The sequence below is a fragment of the Malus domestica genome, chromosome 13 (genome assembly GCF_042453785.1).
Source record: "Malus domestica chromosome 13, GDT2T_hap1".
Classification (NCBI taxonomy): domain Eukaryota; kingdom Viridiplantae; phylum Streptophyta; class Magnoliopsida; order Rosales; family Rosaceae; genus Malus; species Malus domestica.
The window spans coordinates 8,129,434-8,152,662 of NC_091673.1; the positions used below are offsets into that span (position 1 = coordinate 8,129,434).

General features: G+C 37.4%; 1 protein-coding gene, 1 long non-coding RNA gene and 1 pseudogene across 2 annotated transcripts; 1 reads left to right on the forward strand and 2 right to left on the reverse strand.

The window, feature by feature from the left end:
- Positions 1–973: 973 nt before the first annotated feature.
- Positions 974–8,881, reverse strand: LOC139190774 (geraniol 8-hydroxylase-like; annotated as a pseudogene).
- Positions 8,882–9,562: 681 nt separating this feature from the next.
- On the forward strand, positions 9,563–10,775 carry LOC139190717 (uncharacterized). The gene is made up of 2 exons (XR_011575073.1): positions 9,563–10,405; positions 10,504–10,775. It is a non-coding gene; the product is annotated as an uncharacterized lncRNA (long non-coding RNA).
- Positions 10,776–11,647: 872 nt separating this feature from the next.
- On the reverse strand, positions 11,648–14,333 carry LOC103452123 (geraniol 8-hydroxylase-like). Its single transcript, XM_008391617.4, has 2 exons — positions 12,740–14,333; positions 11,648–12,323 (listed from the first exon to the last, which is right to left on the reverse strand). Exons 1-2 carry the CDS (start codon positions 13,631–13,633, stop codon positions 11,703–11,705), a joined length of 1,515 nt encoding a protein of 504 aa, XP_008389839.1. The 5' UTR covers positions 13,634–14,333; the 3' UTR covers positions 11,648–11,702.
- Between the last annotated feature and the right edge of the window lie 8,896 nt (positions 14,334–23,229).

The window sequence follows — 23,229 nt, forward strand, 5'->3', positions numbered from 1 at the left end:
ATTGAATAGCATCAACAAATGAGTCATACTTTAGGGGAAGGCCATAAAGAGTAACAGAGATCAGATCGAAATCGTTAACCGAAGAGTCGGCACTAGTAAGAGCATCAACAATTGCCTCAATTTGCTGAAGATATTGAGCAGCAGTTGAATTTCCTTTAGTAAGATTACGAAGACGAGAGCGTAACTCATGAATATGAGACTGAGAAGCCGTGGCAAGACGTGATTCCAATTTTGCCCAAAGATCACGAGCGGAATTCACACCAACAGTATATGGAATTATGTATTCATAGAGCATGGAGTTGAGCTAGATGTGAATATTTTGATCATTCTCATACCAAGAAACATAAGCAGGATTGAGAGTGCGATTGCTCGAAGAATCAAGAAGAAAGTGAGGCGGTGCCGCCATAGATCCATCAATATGACCCAGTAAGGTTGTAGCGGCGAAAAATTGGGGCAAAGAGAGCACTCCAGGTCAAGTAATTTGTGGTGGTAAGCTTGATTGGCACCATGGATCCAATGTTTTGGATCGTGATTGAGGTAGAATTTGAAGAATTAGGGTTTGAAGATTCAGTCGGAAGGGGATGAATTGGATAAGCCGATTCCGACGAAGGAGACGCCATTGTCAGATAGACGATGAAGGTAGAGAGCACGATCGAAGATCTCGAACATGATCGAAGAATCGATCAAGAACACAGAGAGAAGGAACTCAGAGAGAAGGAACTCAGAGAGAAGCGGGAAAGGTAGGATCGAAGAGGGGGAGTCTTTAGACAGAGAATGCGATTGATACCATATTTGGTAAAATATATTTTCATTTCACACACATAATGTTACAACTTAGGTGTATATATATACAACAAACTATCAGATTATCTTGACTACTAAGATAACAACTAAGAAGGTATATTTACAATGCTACCCTTTATAGAAACTTCACGTAGATATCAAACTGGGTTCTCCTATAACATGGGCACAACTATGAGAGGCTGAGTTTTCTCTGTAAAGTGAGACCAAACTTCTAATCCACGTTCATGGCCTCTGGTGCAACTCTATCTTCAAGCTTCCAATTATCAAAGCAGTTAATAAGCAAACCCTGTAAACAGAGAAAGAAATAACTATCTCAAAGAATAAGAAAGGTTGTTTAGAGAAAGAAAGTATTTGTTTGTATTGTATTTTCATGAAATCACAGATTACACTTACACAAATGTATATATGTCTAACTATCTTAGCTTAACTACTAAGCTAAGATAAAGCTCACAAGATGTTGACACTTGTCACAATCTAAGTTCATGATATGCTAACCAACTTAACCACCTTACACACTATATCTAACATCCTCCCTCAATCTCAGAGTGAGGCTTGCCAAGTCTGATATTGTAGCAATGTGTGCGAAACAAAGGAGTAGACAGTCCCTTTGTAAGAATATCGACAAATTGGTCATTTGATGAAACGAATTGCACTTGCAGTACAAGATTGTAAGCAAGAGCAATGGTAGAAAGATTGTCATAGAACAAAGTTGTTGGACCAGACACCTCAATCTGCATAAACTGAAGTAATTGTTTAATCCAATCGATTTCGGCAGAAGTGCTTGAGAGTGCTCGATATTCAGCCTCTATAGATGATCTAGAGACTGTGTTTTGTTTCTTGGATGACCAAGAAATAGGATTTGGTCCAATATACACAACCAAACCTGTTGTAGATCTACGTTCATTTGGGTCACTCGCCCAGTCTGCATCACTAAAGGCATGAAGATCCAAATCCCCTTTGCTAAACTGAATGCCAAAATCAATAGTGCCTTGCAAATACCTGAGAAAACGTTTCACATCAGCATAGTGTGATTCCATAGGGCAATGCATAAATTGACAGACTTGATAAACCGAGAATGCGATATCAGGTCTGGTAAAAGTCAGGTATTGAATAGCACCTACAATGCTTCTATACAAAGATGGATTATTGAAAAGATGTCCATCATCTTTTACCAATCTGTTATACGGTAAGCAAGGAGTAGGGCACGGTTTAGAACGAACGATATCTGCTTTTCCCAACAAATCTGTCACATATTCTTTAAATCCCACTAGAATTCTGTGTGATTTGAATCCCAAGAAAATAATGAAGAGAACCAAGATCTTTAATATCAAATTCTTTGGTCAAAGCCCCAATAGTGATATCAATAGCAGCTGAATCACTCCATGTGATGAGTATATCATCAACATAAAGGAGTAGGATAACCACAGACTTGCCAACATGTTTAACAAACAATGAGGGATCAGAATATGTTGAAAGGAATCCCAGATAAGGAAGAAATGAGGTAAACCTGTCATTCCATGCCCTTGGGGCTTGTTTTAAGCCATACAAGGACTTGTAGTCGGCAAACATGTGCAGGATAGTGAGGATCACTAAACCCGGGTGGCTGTGTCATGTACACCTCTTCCTGAAGAATGGCATGAAGAAAGGCATTCTTGACATCAAGTTGTCGTACTGACCATCCAAAATTAGCTGTTAATGCCAAAACCAACCTCACAGTTGTAGGTTTAACAACCGGGCTAAAAGTTTCTCCATAATCGATACCCTCTTCTTGATTAAACCCTTTGGCAACAAGGCGGGCTTTATACCGGGAAATAAAACCATCAGCATGCTTCTTGATCTTAAACACCCACTTACACCCTACCAAATTTTTATTATGAGGCAGTAGAACTAAAGACCAAGTGTGTTGAGTATGAAGAGCCTGCAACTCTTCTTCCATAGCAGATAACCACACTGGAGACTTAAGAGCAGACTTGTAAGTGGCAGGTTCAACTTGTGAAATATCAACCGTTTCACTCTCTTGAACTACTGAAAGAAAAGCCTTCTTTTTCGAAATACCACTCTTAGCGCGTGTTTGCATAGAGTGAGTATTCATAGGAGGAATTGGAAGAATAATCTACAAACTATCAGGTTGAAACTCATGTTGCAGTTCAATTGCAGTAGTACTCGGAGTAGTTGCAAAAGTGAACTCATGAGAAGGCTCAGAACATACCCCACTTTGGAATCTCAGGAACCACAGGGAGTACAGAAGAGGATTTGTGATCTGTGGATGCAGTAATGGATTGTAATGAACTAGAAGTACCACTGTGTTGAGTAAATTGGGATGACATAGTATCAGACAAGGTAGATGACATAGACACAATATGATTTTCATGGTTAACTAATATGGAAGAGATGATGGAAAAACAACATAATTAAGAGTAGAATGGAGGTTGACAGAACATGTAGCAGAGAGAGAAGGGTATGGAAGTTCAGACTCATCAAAAACTACATGTCTAGAAATATAAAACTTGGTAGAAAAAATGTCATAACAAATGAAACCCTTGTATTTGGAAGCATAACCAAGAAAGATACATTTGGATGTCTTAGGTTGCAATTTGGTACTGTTATATGGTTTTAGTAAAGGAAATATTGAACAACCAAAAAATTTGAGATGATGTATATCTAGAACAGCACCAAATAACAATTCAAATGGAGATTGATTTTGAAGAATAGGTGAAGGCATGCGATTTATAAGATACACAACAGTTTGACACGCAAAAGACCAGAACATGGGTGGTAGAGAAGCAGTTTGCAAAAGGGTTATGGCTGTTTCAATGATATGCCGATGCTTCTTTTCGGCCAAACCATTTTGCTCAGGTGTATAAGGGCAAGACAATTGATGTTTAATCCCTTTGTCCAGTAAAACTTGTTGAAATGATTTACTAAGATATTCACCCCCACCATCACTCTGTAATATTTTGATAGAAGTGGCAAAATGATTGGACACATAATTGGAAAAACCAACAAAAGTAGAGAAAACATCACTTTTATTGATAAGAGGAAACAGCCAACAATGTCTTGTGCATTCATCAATGAATGTCACATAATACTGAAAACCATCTATTGAATTACAAGGAGAGGGACCCCAAACATCACTATGAATGACTTGAAATGGATGAATGGACTTAGACACAGAGTTGACAAATGGCAGTTTACAGAATTTACCTTCCATACAAGTATGACACATCACAGACAGTGAATCAGGTAAAACAGACACATTACATTTCTTTAACATCAGAGACACCACAGAATTGGAAGAGTGACCTAGCCTATTATGCCAGAGACCAGAAGATACACGATGTCCAAAATAAGCAGTGGGAGCCGAAGAAGTGATAACCTTCTTCTTAGCAGAAATTGGGATAGGGTACAATCCATTGCTGCATTTGCCTTGAATGAGAATCATCCTTGTGGCTTTGTCCTGGATCCAGAAAGAGAATGCATCATATATTAGCCAACAATTGTTGTCCAAACAAAGTCTATGCACAGATAAAAGATTCTGAGATAAACGAGGAACATAAAGAACTGAATTTAGTTGCAACGGTTTGAAGGAAGTGTGAAGAGTAGAAGAACCAATAGGAGAAATCGATAAACCTGCACCACTCGCAGTCTGAATGGTGTCATTAGTAGGGTATGAGGAAGCCAATGAAAATCTAGTCAAATTTGCAATCATAAGGGAAGAAGCTCCGGAATTAGTAAGCCACAGTTGTTGAGAAGGGGCACTTGGTTCATGAGATTGAGATGTCGAATCATGCATAGCTGTCGGAGCTTGAGAAGACATAGTAGAATTCCTGAAGTGACAGTATTTGGCACTTTGATTCTTCTTCCCACAGATTTTACAACCTTCAGAAACTGCATTATCAGAATTTCGAAATCTGCAGCTAGGAGCTATGCTGAAATTTACCCTTGTTTTTGTTCTTACTATAATTTGATTTGAACCCAGAAGAACCCCCATATGAAGGACCATTGGAAGAATCTCCAATTTTGGTAGAATCTCCATAAGACGGTGAATGACTGCCATTATTTCTAGCAACCATAGCAAATAAGAAATGAGTAATAGGGACATTGTCAACCATTGCTTCTTCAACAAGTAACTGAGACCGGAGATCCTTCATGGAAATCACATTCTCACGGCCTCGAATAATAGATCGTAGAGTATTGTATTCAGATGGAAGGCCGTTCAAGGTTAAGATAACTATATCATCATCATCAAAATGAACCCCAGCAGCAACCAGATAGTCCCAAGCTTCTTTAATTCATTGCAAGTATTGAGAAATTGAATCAGTATATTTTTTTATGTTCTGCAACTCAGATTTCATCTGAAAAATCGTAGCTTGAGTAACAATAGAGAATTGTTCTTTGAGACGCACCCACAGATCACGAGCACTAGTACTACCGATGACACAAGAGACCACTAGGGGAGATAAAGTGGCGGTGATCAATTGCATCAATGCCTATCGTGCATCTTCCAAACCTTGAACTCATCACTTTCAATCAGAGAACCCCCATCACTTAAAGAAACATTAGAGTCTCCAGAAGTAGAAGCAACAAACCGTAGAGGGCGGATATGAGACCCATCAACAAAACCCATAAGACCATGACCTTCAAGAAGCAAGTCGATCTGAAAATTCCAAGTAAGATAATTGGAATCATCAAGTTTAACATTCACAGATGAAGAAACTGTGGAGATGAGAGACGTTATAGGAGATTGAAGAATCTGCAACTGAGCAGAAGTCACCATTGCAGAGATCCGAGACAACCCAAATAAAGGTTTTCACTGAGAAATTATAACAAACACTTGGTGTGCAAAGAAGAAGATACATCGAGTGTAGAGGATGGAGAGTAATCACGGCCCCAAGAGAGAGAGAACAATCGTGAATCACAGTAGAACGCGGAAGCAAAAGAACCAAGATCAAGAAACCGTCAAGCCGAAGCTTTTCAAGCGAAAGATACCATGTAAACAGAGAAAGAAAGAACTATCTCAAAGAATAAGAGAGGTTGTTTAGAGAAAGAAAGTATTTGTTTGTATTGTATTTTCATGAAATCACATATTACACTTACACAAATGTATATATGTCTAACTATCTTAGCTTAACTACTAAGCTAAGATAAAACTCACAAGATGTTAATACTTGTCACAATCTAAGTTCATGATATGCTAACCAACTTAACCACCTTACACACTATATCTAACAAACCCAACATCAAGTTCACCATTCTTACTACCAATGGCAAGCTAGGACATATTGTCCTCCTACCACCAAACGAAATAAGCTCAAAGTTCTTGCCGGTAACATCAATTTCCGATCCCAAAAACCTCTCTAGCTAGCAAAAATGAATTCAGGTTGTCCCAAATGCTAGGGTCTCTGTTGATGGCCTATGCATTGACAAACACTTGTGCGCCATTTGGTACAGTGTACCCGCAGATTTCTACATCTGTTTCAGCTTTTCGGGGAAGTAGTTAAGGTGCTGCTGGGTCAATCAAAAGGTATCTTTGATTATTGCTTGTAAGTAAGGGAGTTGACCAATGTCATATTCTTCAACCGGTTTTCCTTTTCTGATGATCTGCTTCAGCTCTACTTGAGCTTTGGACAATTTTTCAGGGTCACAGAGTAGCTCAGCAATTGCCCATTCCAATGCGAATGACGTTGTATCTGTTCCCACAGTAAATAGATCCTGTAATGAACCAACAAAACAATCATAGTCATCGATATAGCCTCTAAGCAATCCTTAAGTATACACAACAAAAAACGACGGGTCCAGGGGCTCCACTCTAACCAATCATAGTCATCGCTATTCAATGTTGAATTTTTTTACAACGACGGGTCTTGGGGTTCCACTCTAACGACACCAATACTGTTACTAATTTTACCACATGCCCAATTTGTCAAGTGTGGGGTTTTACCACAAAAAAACTTGGTATTAGAGTAAGGTAATCATATTTAAAGCCACCCTTGTTGACTTCCCCCACCGATGTGGGACTACCAATACGCCCTCTCACGTGTAACCCCCTTTGGTGGTTCACACGTGGAGATCCACATATCGGCAATTGAAACTCAACAAGCCGGCTCCAATGGTGTCTAGACTTGTTTTTAATCTTTTCAGGAAGTGCTTCTTAAGAACTCAGATGCTGGCTCTATGTTAAGAGTCCAAGCTTGTTTCCAAGCCCACATTTCCTAATGACAAGCTTTCGGCTTGCATGAGCCCGTAACAATGGGCTCTGATACCATGTTGATATTTTCTAGATCAAAGGGCCTGGGGGGCCTCACTCTAACGACACTGGTATTGTCCCCAACTTTACCACACCACATGCCCAATCCGTTAGGTGTGAGATATTACCACAAAAGACATTGGTATTAGTTAGAGTAGAGTAATTATATTTAAAGCCACTCTTATTGACTTTTCCCACCGATGTAGGACTGCCAACATTTGAGAATAATTGAGAGCAACAAAATTAGAGGGTAAATATATAGTAGCAACTAACCAGGAACAAATGTTGAGTTTCATCAGTGTCCATATATATCCTCAATTTTTCTCTTCACTAATGTTTATTAAGGTATTTAACATATCATTAGTCATATGATATAATCAAGTTGTTTTCTTGATTCAAACCTTTGCATGACCAAGCGGTCAAAGAGTTCAAACATTCTAGGAGTGACTAGTCAAACGTTGCCTTATCCTCATCGGATCAATCTTCTTAAGCACAGGAAAGAAGTCTGCCAAGTTTCGTTTGCCAGCCTCTTCCATAAATACTCCACGCTAACTATTTGAACTCTCTAGCCCTCTCAATATGTGAGTCCACTAAATCCACAGAGAAGACAGTACGTGATAGAAAATTGAGCGTAGTTTTTGAAAGCAACCCTTCCAATTTCTACCGCCTCGCCTTTTACAAGGCTTTCTTTGACATCAGCAACGAGCTCTTGCACTTTTAATTGACGGTTGCCTTCAATGGCGGATTCAGGAAAAATTGTTCGGAGGGTCACATGTAAAATTTCACAAACATTTTTTAGACACATAATAACCTTAAAAATTAAACCATAGTTCCTTATTCATAACCTATAGAATAAATAACAAATACAAGTAACAATAGTCAATGACGCATTTTCATATTTTGAAAACACTCCATCATAGCTTAATTATCAACGGAAGATAAAACATTGCTCTTATTATAAATCACCATGCTATCACTCCATCATAGCCAAGGTATAAATCATTCTGTTATGCAATGTACTCTTCACACTATTGATAGCGGAAATGACTTTCTCCACTGAAGCATTAGCAACCGGTAAAACCAAAGCAATGTAATTAGCAAATGCACATGATTATTACTTTTTTGGCTGTTGTTGTTTTTTTTAATTTTATTAAACTAATTTGGCCTAAAATATGGTCGTTTTGGTAAGATAATATTTAAAAAATAATAATAATAAGAAGAGAAACTCTTCTTTCAAGCATTTTATCAAACAGCTGGAGGGAATGTATAAAGCCAACTTCAATCTTCAAAAAGGCAACTCTCGAGTTATCCGGACATTCACTGGAGTTCGGGGGTCAGCTGACCTCCCTTGCCCCTTAGTCCATCCGCTAATGGTTGCCTTGGCTAGCATCGAGAATTGGTGGCGAACAACTGAGAGTTGCATATTTTGTGAAGGTTTCTCCATTTATCTGAAACATGTAGCCAAGGTATCCCATGCTTGGCATATCATGAAGAAGTTGGAGTTCCACAATAAAACCAATTGACAATATGAGAAGTAGCCAAATTACTTAATAGCACACGTAAAGTCTCTCATCTAATCGATGTAGGATTCATTCTCAACAGTTATTTGGCCGAGTTTTAAAGTACATTATGGGTCCGCAGTATTGTGAAAGCTTGGTTATGGAGAGGGGCGGTTTGTTGCCAATCTCCAAAAGATTGCCAATGAAGGGTAATGGCCTTGGTCCAGGGCGGAAGATTTGTCGGCATTCTTCTTGCAGATGAGTAACGGAAGGCTTGGAATATGATCCAGGCCACCATTAGACATAGTATTACACAACTCAAGAAAGCCATTTATGTTAGAAACCTAATTGGACTAAACTATCATTTAGTGAAGGACGAAATGTATTTAATTGGTAATAATACAATTTGACATAAGTTGCAAGCATGGAAAGAACTGCTTCCTATTATTAAGGAAATATGGATATCAATAGTGGAGATAACTTACGTCCCACTATTTGATGAAATTGTTGTTAACTGACAAAAACCAACCCTCCATGATAGAGGGAAGTTGGTGAATGTTAATCTATAGAAGGACTCCCTGCTCGTAAAGAAAAATTCTACGTTATTGGGTTCTATCACCTTAAGAACATTAAGTCTTTCAACGAGTCGAATATATATGTGTAACTGCATATGTTTTCAAGCATGTGAATTCTCTGTTTTTTATGAAATGCATGGGATAGTCTTGCCTTAGAAGTTTTTAATGTCATGCAGCGGTGAATGATATGGCTGTATATTCTGGCAAAGAAGGGTTTAAAGATTCATTGCATGTTCATACTCTTTTCCAAAGGAAAGAATATATAAAATCCGTAAAGTTTCAATGAATCATTCCTTGTATAATCTTGTAATTATCTTGTCCAAAGACTCGATATATTTGCGATAAAAGTGATTGTAGTGGTCAAAATGTACATGATTTTGAAAGGGTGTTTATATTTAAACATGTGTAAGTGATGTATGAAATTAAAACTATATTTAATGTTTTACTTTGCTACCTCAGCAACTTCATCTGCACTTAGCCTTTCATCGATCGAGCCTCTCAATAGGGGAAACTCAAAACGTGGAAACATGATATTGAGATTTTGCTGGGCCTGATGGATCTCGATTTAGCACTGAGAGAGGACGAACCTGCACCACCAACTGACACTTAGACTGCTGAGCAAAGATTGAAGCATGAAAAGTGGCAAAAAGACAACAGGATGCGTAGCTCATGGTGATGAAAAGAACTATAAGTGAGACTTTGAGAGGTGGTATAACTGCATGTGACAAAGCTAAGGATTTCCTGGATTCAATTGGAGCAAAGCTCAAAGAGTCCGAGAAAGCCGAAATGGGTGAATTGATGATGACATTGGCCAGTTTGAAGTTTGATGAAGGCAAAGGTGTAAGGGAACATATACCGAAGCTTGTTGACACTGCAACAAAATTGAAGGACTTGGAGGTTCCAGTTGATAATGCTTTTGTTGTTTATATGGCATTGACCTCCCTACCTTATTCCTTTGATCAACTGAAGATCACTTACAACACACAGAAGGAAAAATGGTCATTGGATGAACTGATTTCTATATGCGCTCAGGGGGAAGACAGGCTCAAAGAAAGGTACTATGAACTTGGTGCATGCCAACAAAGGGAATAGGCCAATGTTTCATTCTGGTAAGGCTTCTAAACTAGACTCTTCTCTAGGAACTGCTATAGCTGCTTCTTCCTCTAAATGACCAAAGGAACATAAGGAAATTATGGACAACATAAGGTGCTATTTTTGCAAAAATACTGGACACATAAGAAGGGAATGTGAGAAACTCAAGAACTGGAAAATTAAGAAAGGTATTTTTGTTTGTTTTGAAACTAATCTTGTTGTAGTCCCTCCAAATACTTGGTGGTTTGACACTAAGTGTTCGGTTCACATCACCAATTCATTGCAGGGTTTCACAAGAGGAGTTACAACTACAAGAAGTGAAGTTTTTCAAGTTTTCGTTGGCAATACAATGAAGTGGCTGTGGAAGTAGTAGGCAACCTCAAGCTGGAATTATCTAGTGGTTTTATTTTAGAATTAGTTGATGTTCTCTATGTACCTTCACTTTGAAGGAATTTAGTTTCTGTTTCAAAACTTGTAAAATGCGGTTTACATTTCAATGGAGACAATGAGATGAGAGTGTCATAATTTACTTGAAAAATAATCCAAAAGATGTTCTTGGAGTTTGTTTCCTGGTTAATAATTTGTGGCAATTGTTGTGTTCAGTGATGAATGATTTTGCTGGCCTTAGTGTTGATTCAATGGGTTCGAGTAAAAGAACGTTTTTAAATGAAAAATCTTCTATGCTTTGGCGTAGAAGATTGTGACACATTTCGAAAATTAGAATGAATCGCTTAGTCAAGGATAATATCCTACCTACTTTAGACTTCTCAGACTTAACAAATTGTATTGAGTGTTTTAAGGGAAAGTTAATAATTTCTAAGAAGAAAACTTCAACTAGAAGTCTAAAGTTGTTGGAGATTATTCATTCAGACGTCTGTGGACCTTTTCCAACCAAAACACTTCATGGAAATGTGTATTTCATGACTTTTACGAATGATTTTTCAAGATTTTCATATTTCTATTAATCTCGGAAGTCTTCTGTATTCAATTGTTTTAAAGTATTCAAAACCAAAGTTGAAAAACAACAAGAAATGTCCATAAAGATCCTAAGGTCAGATAGGGGAGGGGAATACTATGGCAGGTACACAGAGAATACTATCCACACAACCCATTTTACTTCTCACACACCCTTTGATAATTTCTATCCGTTGATCTTCTTAAATTCATCCGATCCGACGGCCGAAAATTAAAAATGTGTGTGAGAAGTAAAATGGGATGTGTGGATATCACATCCATTTTTAGCTACCAGTCCTCAATCATGTTGAGGAGCCGCCGGCGGCTTAATACAACTAAGACGAAAAAGTAAGTAAAATATGGAGCTCAACAGCCGCCAGGTAGTAATCAAATTCAAAACCCACCAGTCATCCAATAAAGTGATGAAAATTTTCAAATCGATAAAGAATTATTAAAATGGATGTGGGACAATAATATCACAAACATATTATTCTTATTGCGGTTCAGAAAATATATAGTGGAAAGTAGAAATTAAGCTAGGTTCTTATATAAAATTGGCACAACTTTTAGTGGCTGAGCTTTCTGTAAGGTAAGGCCAAACTTCTGATCCATGTTCAAGGTATCCGGTGTAACACCATCTTCCAGCTTCCAATCATCAAACGAGTTAATAAGCGAACCCAACATCAAGCTCAACATTCTCATTGCCAATGGCAATCCAGGGCATATTCTCCTCCCACCACCAAACGGAATAAGCTCAAAGCTCCGGCCTAAAACATCAATCTCCGACCCTAAAAACCTCTCCGGCATAAACGAGTTTGCGTTGTCCCAAACATTGGGGTCTCTCCCTATGGCCCATGCATTGACCAGCACTTGTGCACCCTTTGGTACAATGTACCCGCAGATTTCTACGTCAACTTCGGCTTTTCGGGGAATTAGAAATGGAACAACTGGGTGTAATCTGAAGGTTTCTTTGATTATGGCTTGTAGGTAAGGGAGTTGAGCAATTTGTGATTCCTCAACTGGCTTTCCTTTGCCGATAATTTGTTTCAGCTCTGCTTGAGCTAGGGAAAGTTTTTCCGGGTTGCGTAATAGCTCAGCCATTGCCCATTCCAATGTGGATGAAGTTGTATCTGTGGCCGCACCAAATAGATCCTAATTGACGGAATGTGTAATTAGTACTTTTTATCCAACAATTGTTATTCACGAGATATGAACTCGTATCTGATTGGAATATTGAATGAAGCTGTGTATGAACAACAAAATCTACCTATAACATCTCAACTGATTATTTGATCTATCATCTTAGTAAGTTTAGATGGCACAATACACATCATAAACAAGTAAAAGACTAACAATTACAAAATTAATGATCCAAGTATATAACCATCAAACCAAACGAACATATAATACATTTTTTAAAATTTTATATAAAGCAATTAATAATGGAGAAGGGCAACTGAACTTAAAACCTCGAGCGTACAGATAAGCCCAGCTGCCAAGCTATTTTTAATTCAAACAAGGTATCGACAACAATGGAGGTAGAATAGAGTAGAGTAGTGGCAACTAACCAGAAACAGATGCTCAGTTTCATCCATGTCCATATCCTCACTCTTCTCTTCACTGATGTTTATGAGTGTATCCAAAATATCATTTGTTATGACATAATCTCGTGATTTTCTTGACTCAAACCTTTGTGTGATCATGCGGTGAAAGAGGTCGATCATCTTCTGGAAGTGATTGGCCAAACGACGCCGTATCCCCATGGGATCAATCTTCTTAAGCACAGAAAAATAGTCAGCCAAGTTTGGCTTCCCAATCTCTTCCATAATACTCCAAACCAACTCCTTAAACTCTCTAGCCGTCTCGCTCTTCGGGTCTGCCAAGTCCACAGAGAAGACGGTACGCGACATCAAGTTGAGCGTAGTTTTGAAAGCGGCCTTTCCAATATCAACAGCGTTACCTTTCACAACGCTTTCATTGACCTCGGATATGAGTTCCTGCACTTTTATGTGACGGTTGGCTTGGTTGGCGTCAAGAACTTTGTTGGCGAACAGTTGCGAGTTGCATATTTTGCGGAGGTTTCTCCACGCGGCTGAAACGGGTAGCCAAGGCATGCCGTACTTGGCGTGGTCACGAGCTTGGACTGCATTGGGGATGGTTCGGTTGCAAAAGAATTGGTCATGGGTTCGGAGGACCTCCTTAGCCACGGTCGACGAGGAAACTACAACCGTGGTTACTTGTCCGAGATGTAATGTGAAAATGGGACCATAGCGTTGTGAAAGGTTAGTGAGAGAGAGATGGGGTTTGTTCCCAAGCTCCAAGAGATTTCCAATGAAGGGAAATGGTTTTGGTCCAGGTGGAAGCCTAGTGGGAATCGATCTTCCTGCAAATGAATAATAGATAGCGTGGATTGAGATCCAGACGACTATAAGAGATAATAGCATGCAACTCAACAAGTCCATCTGATCGTACTCTTTCTTTCCTCTCCTAAGCCTTTATCTTTGGCATGATTGTTGGGGAAAATCAATATATATTCTCGGATAACATCCTTCGTTGAATGACATGGCCTTATTATATAAATTTCATTATGTTAATCCTTCAATTTTTTTATCTTTATTTGAAAAGATCATTTCTAAAAAAAGAAAAAAGGAATCATTTCCTTATATATCAAATAATAGACTTTTCTTGTAAATATCTTACTCAATAGTTACTAGTTAGTATTCACACCGTCAATTTGTTTTAAGATAGTGCATTATCCACACACTCATCTTTACCTCCATAAGCTCCTATTAATTTCTGACAGCTAGATCAAATGAATTGAAGAAGATCAATAAACAAAAATTAATAATGGTGTGTAAGAGATAATAAGAAGTGTGTGAATAACACTATCTTTTGTTATATACATTTGGAAGCATAAAATCTTCGACTCAATTGATTTTTTGTGAGAATAATTTTCAAATAAAAATAGAGAAATAAACAGTTTTAGATATTTCAATTTCAAAATTTCTACAGTCAAGATAGGTTTGTGCATTTCTTACATGCAAGAAAAATTTTAGTTTGTCAGAAATACAACTTGATATATCAATTGACATAATACAAGTGATTAGATGTTAAAAGAAATTTAACCATTTATATAAGAAAACTTTGTGTACTGAACCAGACACTTTGAAAAGCTTTTCCCCACTTTGTGTACTGGTGCATTACATACCAACATATCTGCCCCTTCATGCAATTAAGGGCCTACATTATTTTCGTCATCGCATACGCATGCACGCGTGTAATAGCTCCATCTGCTTTGTATATAAGAAACTTTAACGAAAACTTTTTGGTGCTATTTACTTTAATTTATATTACTATTATTATACAGACGTGGTTCTTTCATAGCCACACCCACATCTAGTAAATAAAGTGATACTATCTGTTTAGTATTTTGAAGACAGTAAAAAGCCATTATTGTGAACAAACGAGTGCTGTTTTGTTTTGTTATGATAAAGAGGATGTATTTTAAAGTACCTTTAATTTAAGTGAATTTTAATAAAAATTTCTAGTACTATTTACTTTAAAGAAAAATTATATTTTTATATTAAAAAATCAATCATGGTATTATTCAATTTACTCTTTACTTTGTCATTTTCATTAAAATTCAAAGTTTTCAAGTCTTTTTATTAGTTTTCTTTTAATCTAATGAATTTAGCGTTAAAAACGAGTGCAATATGCAAAACTCTCTCTACCCATACGTTTGTTGACCAAGAACAATTCATTACTTGTAAGAATTGCTTTTGTGGACTAGGCTTTAAACTCCAGTTGGTGTCCTAGGGATAGATTCTTAAAAGCAACTCCCCCTCTGACGATAATTGTACGGGCTATTAAGCAATTAGTAACTATTGTCTTAGTGAATAGTAATCATTCGAGAATATTTGCACTCCGTTGTAGGGATTTTTAGATCTAGATTCAAAAACATAGATTGTTTTTAGAAGTGAGTCTATTATCAAATTACATGTTTTCATTGCTTTATACTCATTTTATATTTTTTTAAAGTATTAAAAACAATTATTTCTAAAAGGGAATAAAATAAACATTATTTTTGAAAGGAAACAAATTAAATAAACATTATTTCTAAAACTACATCTAAATAACACACTATTTCTGAAACTGAACTAAAATAACACACATTATTTCTAGAACTACTACAAAGTGACGCAAACATTTTTGGAATTACTGCAAAATAACCTACATTTTTTCTAGAAGTACAACAAAATAACCCACACTATTTTTTGAAGAGAACAAAATAAACTCTATTTCTGAAATTACAGCAAAACAACCAACAATATTTCTGAAACTGAACCAAAACAACCCACACTATTTATGAAACTACAATAGTTATAGTACCAGCGTTCAATTTAAAAATAGATACGGTTCAGTTTAAGAAATAGGCATGATTCAATTCTAGATATAATCAATTAGCATGTGTACTTTAAAAATGAATGATTGTAGTGCCATAACGCATCATAATTTCGGGTTCTTTCAGAATTTGTATCACGATTGACACACCTCGACCCTAAAATCAGGACGTGCTGGCCGTCACGTGGGCGTGACGTAACCAAAAGTGCGACGCGGAAGCAAAAAGGTAAAAGAAATACGAAGGAATAAAAACCAACTACTAGCAATAATATCCAACTAACATGCTAGAGTGAGTTTAAGTGTGAAACACACATAATCAGAACATAAGTACTAGGTGCAGTCAAGTAGGACCATTACTAAATTACAACACCCGAAGGTGAGTCCTACATTTAAGTAGTCTGTCAGAACGCCGTGGGAATCCTCGTGAGCCACCAACACTGCTAACTAGAACCTGGAGGGGCGCAAAACAAGATTGAGTGGGTCAATAAAACAAAGCTTTTCGAAAATATTTCATTTAATAACATTTCTAACCCCTCGCTGTAAAACCTGTATACTTTCCCAGAAAAATAGTATATATATAACCATATATAACAACAAATAACTCAAATCACAAGTCTTTAACACTTTTCATGAAATATGCCATGCTATGCTTCAAAACATAATAAGGATGCATCAATATAACAGGTGAAATAAGGAATCAACCGGAGACCCTGCAGCTGTCATGTACAGTTAATTCTATAGCTCAATATCCAATCCAACCGGAGTCACCAACTGAGACCTGTACGGCACTACTCTGCACATAAATCGGAACTACCTGAAGTAGTCTGTACTACAAGAATGGTGTAAGAATACGCTCTAGTGCTTCTCTCATCAACAGTTGTATAATAATCTAAAGTCACCTACAAGTCGGAACCACCTCTAATGGTCTGTACGACATGCACCTACTTGGATCCAAGATGAGCGTGTGGTGCGGGGTGAATAATATAAGCACTAACACCAGGGGTGCAGGTTATGAGCTCTCAACATAAATCACATCAAACAATAACTAACTCACCTGAAACTCACGTGTGCGTCCACAACACCATTTCACATATATGCATCAAATACTAGTTCATATATTTCATATAATATGTATGCATGGCATTTTAAAACATACTTCCATTTAAATTAAATTTCTAGGAAAAGTCAGTAGTATATAGGTATATACAGAAAATAACTGCCCACTCACCGGTATGTCGAAGGGTCATAACCCCCGTGACGACCTTAAATGCGCTCGTCCTCAGAATAGGTCTCACCTAAATGTGAAACAACTATAAAAACGTTATTTTAAAGCACATAACCAACAATACGTAATAACTTCTCATACGATGCTCAATTTTGGTATATGAATATACCATAGTAACCTACTCGACGTCACGGACGTCGAGATATTTTTAGAAAAAAATTTCAACGCCGCACGCGCCCCCACGCGCGTCATCCCCTACCTCAAGACGCTAGAAAATCTCACAGGCGCCGGAAAACCTGCAAATGCCTTTTTCTCGCTCGATTTTGCACCATTTTCCACGAAATTTTCACCAAAATGTCACAAATCACGAGAGGAAGAAGGTTATACCTTTTAAAACTTCCAAATCCTTCGAAATCACGTCGGGAAATTTCTACCAAAACCGGCCACCTTCGAACCTTGTGATCCCGACTTCCAAAACCTTCAAACGAACGTCCCCGAGCTTCGTGGGAACCTCCTAGAGCTCACTGTGAGCTTGGATTGTCCTAAAAACCAACCATTACAAAGTTCGTGAACAATGCTCAATTCGGACCTTGAGTTTTCAACGTGAAATCGAAAGGTTTCTTACCTGAAATGGGTACCAGAGAGTTCGTGTGGTCTCCAGGAGCACGATGGTGGTCTTAAACACGACGATCCGTGAAGTTTTGATGGTCTTTGGGTGTGGTCCGTACATGAGGGAAGAGAGAGAGAGAGTCTGCGAATGAGATAGATACAGGATAGGAGAGAGAGAGAGGGTGATAGGGATTTGTGTGGTCCAAAAAGCCACCAACCAAAACTAAGAAGAATCTTAGTTCTAATTGGTTCCAAAAATCCCAAAATTAAACCAAACATAACTCACACCCCAAATAACGTCCGAGGGTAATTCTGTCATTTCACATTTCCCGATGAAAATCTCGGGACAGGCTGTGACAACGATCTTATAGGAAGAGCCAGTTATATTCTTTCTAATCTAAAATGGAAGTTTTATAAAATATACTTCAGGCCATCTCCAACCGATCCAGCCAGAAGGTCATAGGGCTAAAAATAGCTCGAAATAACACGAAAATCGTCTCCAAACGAGGATTAGGCCAAAGAGCTTGTGGGCCCCACCAGGCCAAAACCACCAAATCAGGGCTGGCCATCTCCAGCCCACTTTTTTTTTTTACGAATTTTTTTCCTACACCATTTCTCACATACTTTTCATCATTTCATACCATCTTACCTCATTTTATTTCAATTCTTCACATTCTATTCTCTTCCAATAATCTTTCCTTTAATTTTTTTCAATAATTTTCAAATGATCACCTCTTTCAATAATCTTCCAATATGTCCGAAAATCTTATTTTAATATGGTAATTTAATTTAATTAACTATATTAATTCAATTAAAATAATAAATTATATTTGGCCTATGGCCTTTTGGCTCCCTCGGTTGGAAATAATTTTTTGTCACAGGGTTATGTTTGACCTATGACCCTTTGACCCATTCGGTTGGAGATGGTAGGAAATATGACTCGGCACTGTTCATTAAAATATAATTTTTTTGAGGGTTATAGGGCTAAAAAGAACCCTCTTACCTTCATTTGGTTGAAGATGACCTCAACATCTTCTTGATTATCACTTATAAAGAGAAAGTTGATTGGAGGCAAAATTGATGGGAATTGGATTTTGGAGAGTGCTACTTAGGAAGGAGGTGGATTGTCTGCCCTCCCATTTCTATACTCTCCACATCCCCTCCTGTGATGTGTGGTCACGGTTAAGCCACGTCAACATTTTATATTAATTTTTTATAGAAATAATAAAACAAAAAATAATAGGAATATAAAATGTTGACGTGACTTAACCGTGACCACACAAACAAGAGGGGATGGGAAGAGTATATAAATGGGAGGGCAGACAATCCACCTCCACTTGGGAATTGGACGGTGGAATAGTTCTATTAGGTAATTCCAACTTTGACCTCTTTCACTTTATTTTTTTATGACATAAATAAAAAGGTAATTCCAACTTTGACCTCTTTCACTTTATTTTTAGTGTCCGAGCCAAAAAAAAAAATATATATATATATATATTTACTGCGAAATTAGAGACTTCTATTTGTCAAAAAAAATAACAAAAATCGAGACTTCTATATTTTTTGTATAGGCCCGAAGAAGTCATATTTTTATGTCTTTAAAGAACAAATGAAATGTCTTACTAAAAAGAACAAATGTTAAAAAGAAAATCAAATGAGACGAGAAGAAAGATATTTTAATTTTCTCACACTATAATTCAATATTTTGACATTATTACAGCATTCGATTAATTTACATCTTTCATTGGGTTAAACATTTGGTGCAACACTCAATCTGTGTGACATGACATCCGATCAATTTACATCTATCGTTAGGGTTAGGAAATTGGTGCGGATCTCAAATTGTTCTCCTTAAGTTTAACATTTGGTGCATAAATTAATCTGTTAATGTTAAGGGTATGAAAAAACTTAGGGCATGTTTGGTATGCAATTTGAATCCAATATTTTTAATTCAAAAACATTTTTAAATCTGAAATCAATAATTCTTGTTTGGTACAATTATTTTTAAAAAATGAACTCAAAAATCAACTTAAGAAATAGTTTTAAATAATATTTTGAAAATGATAACAAAAAAAAACTTTGAATAGGATAATAAAAGGGCCCTTAGAAATTTTGGAATTATTATTAGGAGAAATTAGGTTCTCATCTTTCCTTTTGCTACTCCATTGATTAAAATCATATTCCTTTTCAATTTTAGATCAAGGTCCTTGTGTCACAGCCTGTCCCGGAAGATAATTTTTGTTGACGTGAATTGACGGAAATGCCCATGGACGTTAGATTGTGTAATGTGGTTTAAGTGTGGTTTTGGGTCAAAATTCTTAAATCCTAATTGTTTGGAACCAATTAGGATTAAGTTATTGTATATTTTGGTGGTTAACCAATCCTAGGCCACACACACACTCTCTCTTAGTTCTCTATCCCGCACCCTCTCATCTCTCTCGGACTCTCACTCTCTCTTTCTCCCTTCTTCGTACGGACAAGCTTAGAACTCCCCATTTCAGGCACGGATCGAAGCTTTAAAGGTATGGTTCTTGCTCATTGTAACCTTCTAAGTCTATTGGTACCCTTGTTTGGACGTGAATGCTTCGAAAACCCAAGAAACCGTAACCCCGATTTTATGCACTGTTCATGCACACGTAAAACCTTGTGTTTCAGGGAATTCTAAGGACATAGGACACTTAAGGAGGTCCTCACGAGTCTCGAGGTACTTCGTTGGAAGGATTTGGACGTCGGAGGACTGAGATCGACATGTTTCTAGGTAAGCCGAACTATCGAGCTTTCTCGGGGAAAACCTAGTGAAATTTAAGCCTTGAAACTTGTATAACGTGATTCTACATGTTGTTAGCTTTCCAATGGTTCAAATTTCATGAAAAATGGTGAAGAAACGAAGGAGAATAAGTGTTTCAAAGATTTACCCAGTTTCCGACGCCGGCGACGGTCGTCGGAGATTCAATGGTAGGGATGACGGAATATTCCGTCAACTTTGACGGAATATTCCAACGCCGTCAGTTAGTTTAGACGAATTCCGTTAGGTTTTAACGGAATATTCCCTAGAATATTCCTGACGGCATTGACTGACGCCATTAGTATGCGTGTCACGTGCAACACGTGGGGGCGCATCTTGCCGTGCACTCGCCGGCGCGTGGCCGCATGTGAGGGGTCCAAAAATTAATCTGAAAATTTGGGGGTGATCCTGAGGTTGTGTAGGTCACTGTGGTATATTCATATACCCATTTTGAGCTATGTATGAGAAGTTATTAGCTAGTTTTGCCTATGTGCTTTAAAATAACGTTTTTATAGTTAATTCGCATATAGGTGAGACTTATCCCAAGGACGAGCGTATCCAAGGGCGACTCGGGGGCTACGACCCTTCGACATACCAGTGAGTGGGCTTTTGGTTTTCAATATATATTATATACTTGATATTTTCTCATAAATATGTGTTTAAATGAAAGTATGTCATAAATGCCATGCATATAAATTTATAATTCGTAGATGAATTGGTATGTAATGCTTTATATATATTAATGTGGTGCTGTGGACGCTCAAGTAAGCTCAGGTAAGTTATGTTTGGTTATGTAAATCATCGATGATGCGATATGTGATTGAATAATGTTGAGTTCATAAAACTGCACTTAGGGTAATTGTGATTTAGCCATAGATATGGCACATGCCTGTTTATTATGTCACCTCCCGCACCATATGCTCATATTGGATCCAATTTAGGTCACAGTCTTGTCGTACAGACCTTACTTATGGTTCCGACTTGCAGGTAACTGGCGAATTATCGCCCAGCTATTATGTGAGAGTAGTATTGAGCATGATTGTATTACACCCATTATTGTCGTATAGACCTTTTTATTTGGTTTCGACTCTTGTGCAGTATATTACCGTATAGGTCATTGTAGTGACTCCGGCTAAAGTGACTTTTGAGCTATGAATTCAGCCGTACAGACTACCACAGGGGTTCCGACTAACATGTTATATTTCTATGAAATTATTCTTACCTGAATTGCTTACTCTGTTATATCTTGGCATGGCATACATATGAAATTGATTATGTGAAGCATGATGTGAAGTGATATATATATATATATATGCTTATATCTTGATTCTGGGAAAAATTATACATGTTTTACAGCGAGGGGTTAGATATGTTGAAAAATGAAATGATTTTGTAAAACATTTGTTTTTACCCACTCACGTTTTCTGTTTTGCGCCCCTCCAGGTTTTAAGTAAGCTTGATGTTGGTGGCTTGAGGACGTCGGCAGTTCTGACCTATCTAAATAATAGTAGGACATTCCTGGTACTGTATAACTAGTACTTGTCCTACTGGACTGCACCTAGACTTTCTATGCTCTAATTAGGAGTATTTACTATTGTAACTAACTCTTATCACTTCCTGTTAGTAGTGCACTCTAGTAATTCAGTTTTTAGTTATTCATATATTTTCTATCATTATTGCTTCCGCACTGTGCACATGGCTACGTCACTCTCACGTGACGACCAACATGCCTTGATCTCGGTCGGGGTGTGTCACCTTGGGTATTAATAACATCATTAATTATTTTAATAATAAAATAATTTTTTTTTCTAAATATATTCATTTAATGTTAAAAATGTTACAATTAGTATATTTATATTTATGACTAAATTTTTTATCATATATTTTTAGTTTGTACCCATTTTTAATTTGTAACCCTTTTTTAATTTGTACCAATTTTCTTTTCAGTTTTAATTTGAACCCATATATTAATTTCTTTTTGTGCCCATATTTTTTAAAGTTTTATTTGTATTTGTACCCATATTTTTTTTTAAATTTATTTGTACCCATTTTTTATTTTGCCAAATGTACCCATGCTAATTATATGTACCCATTCATGTAATTTTTTAAATTTTTTAATCTTAAAATGTACTCATTCTTAAATATACTAATTTGTTATATGTAAAATGTACCATTTTTTTTATATAAAATCTATTCAGTTTTTTTCTAATCCATTTTTGAACTTATATGGGTACATTCTTTTTTCTTTGATTTAAAATGTATCCATGTCAAGCTTAATCGAAGAAATTTACTAATGTTATCAAGCCTAATATCTTTTTTTTTTTTTTTGTGATTTTGAAGAATGTACGCATGTTTTGATACAATAATTTTTTGGTTAATTTTGATGAATGTACCCATGTTTATATACACACACACACACTGTCACATCCCAACCCGGGTCCACCACATCCCGAGTCCATTCCACCACCGTAACACGATATTGTCCGCTTTGGGCTTAGCATTCCCTCACGGTTTTGTTTTTGGGAACTCACGAGCAACTTCCCAATGGGTCACCCATCCTATGAGTGCTCTGGCCTCCTTCTCGCTTAACTTCGGAGTTCCTACGGAACCCGAAGCCAGTGAGCTCCCAAAAGGCCTCGTGTTAGATAGGGATAGGAATATACATTTAAGGATCACTCCCCTGGATGATGTGGGATGTTACAATATTTGTCATATCCCGGCCCAGGTCCACCACATCCCGGGCCCGTTCCACCACCGTAGGACGATATTGTCTGCTTTGGGCTTACCATTCCTTCACGGTTTTGTTTTTGAGAACTCACGAGCAACTTCCCAGTGGGTCACCCATCTTGGGAGTGCTCTGGCCTCCTTCTCGCTTAACTTCGGAGTTCCTACAGAACCCGAAGCCAGTGAGCTCCCAAAAGGCCTCGTGCTAGGTAGGGATGAGAATATACATTTAAGGATCACTCCCCTGGGTGATGTGGGATGTTACAATCCACCCCCCTTAGGGACCCGACGTCCTCGTCGGCACACCACGGCCA

What these genes read in the sequence shown, in the direction of transcription:
- LOC103452123 (XM_008391617.4), bottom strand. Translation starts at nt 13,633, where the DNA reads ATGGACTTGTTGAGTTGCATGCTATTATCTCTTATAGTCGTCTGGATC. An exon ending in AAACTGAGCATCTGTTTCTG is followed by an intron (nt 12,324 to 12,739) that starts GTTAGTTGCCAC and finishes TCCGTCAATTAG; the next exon opens with GATCTATTTGGTGCGGCCAC.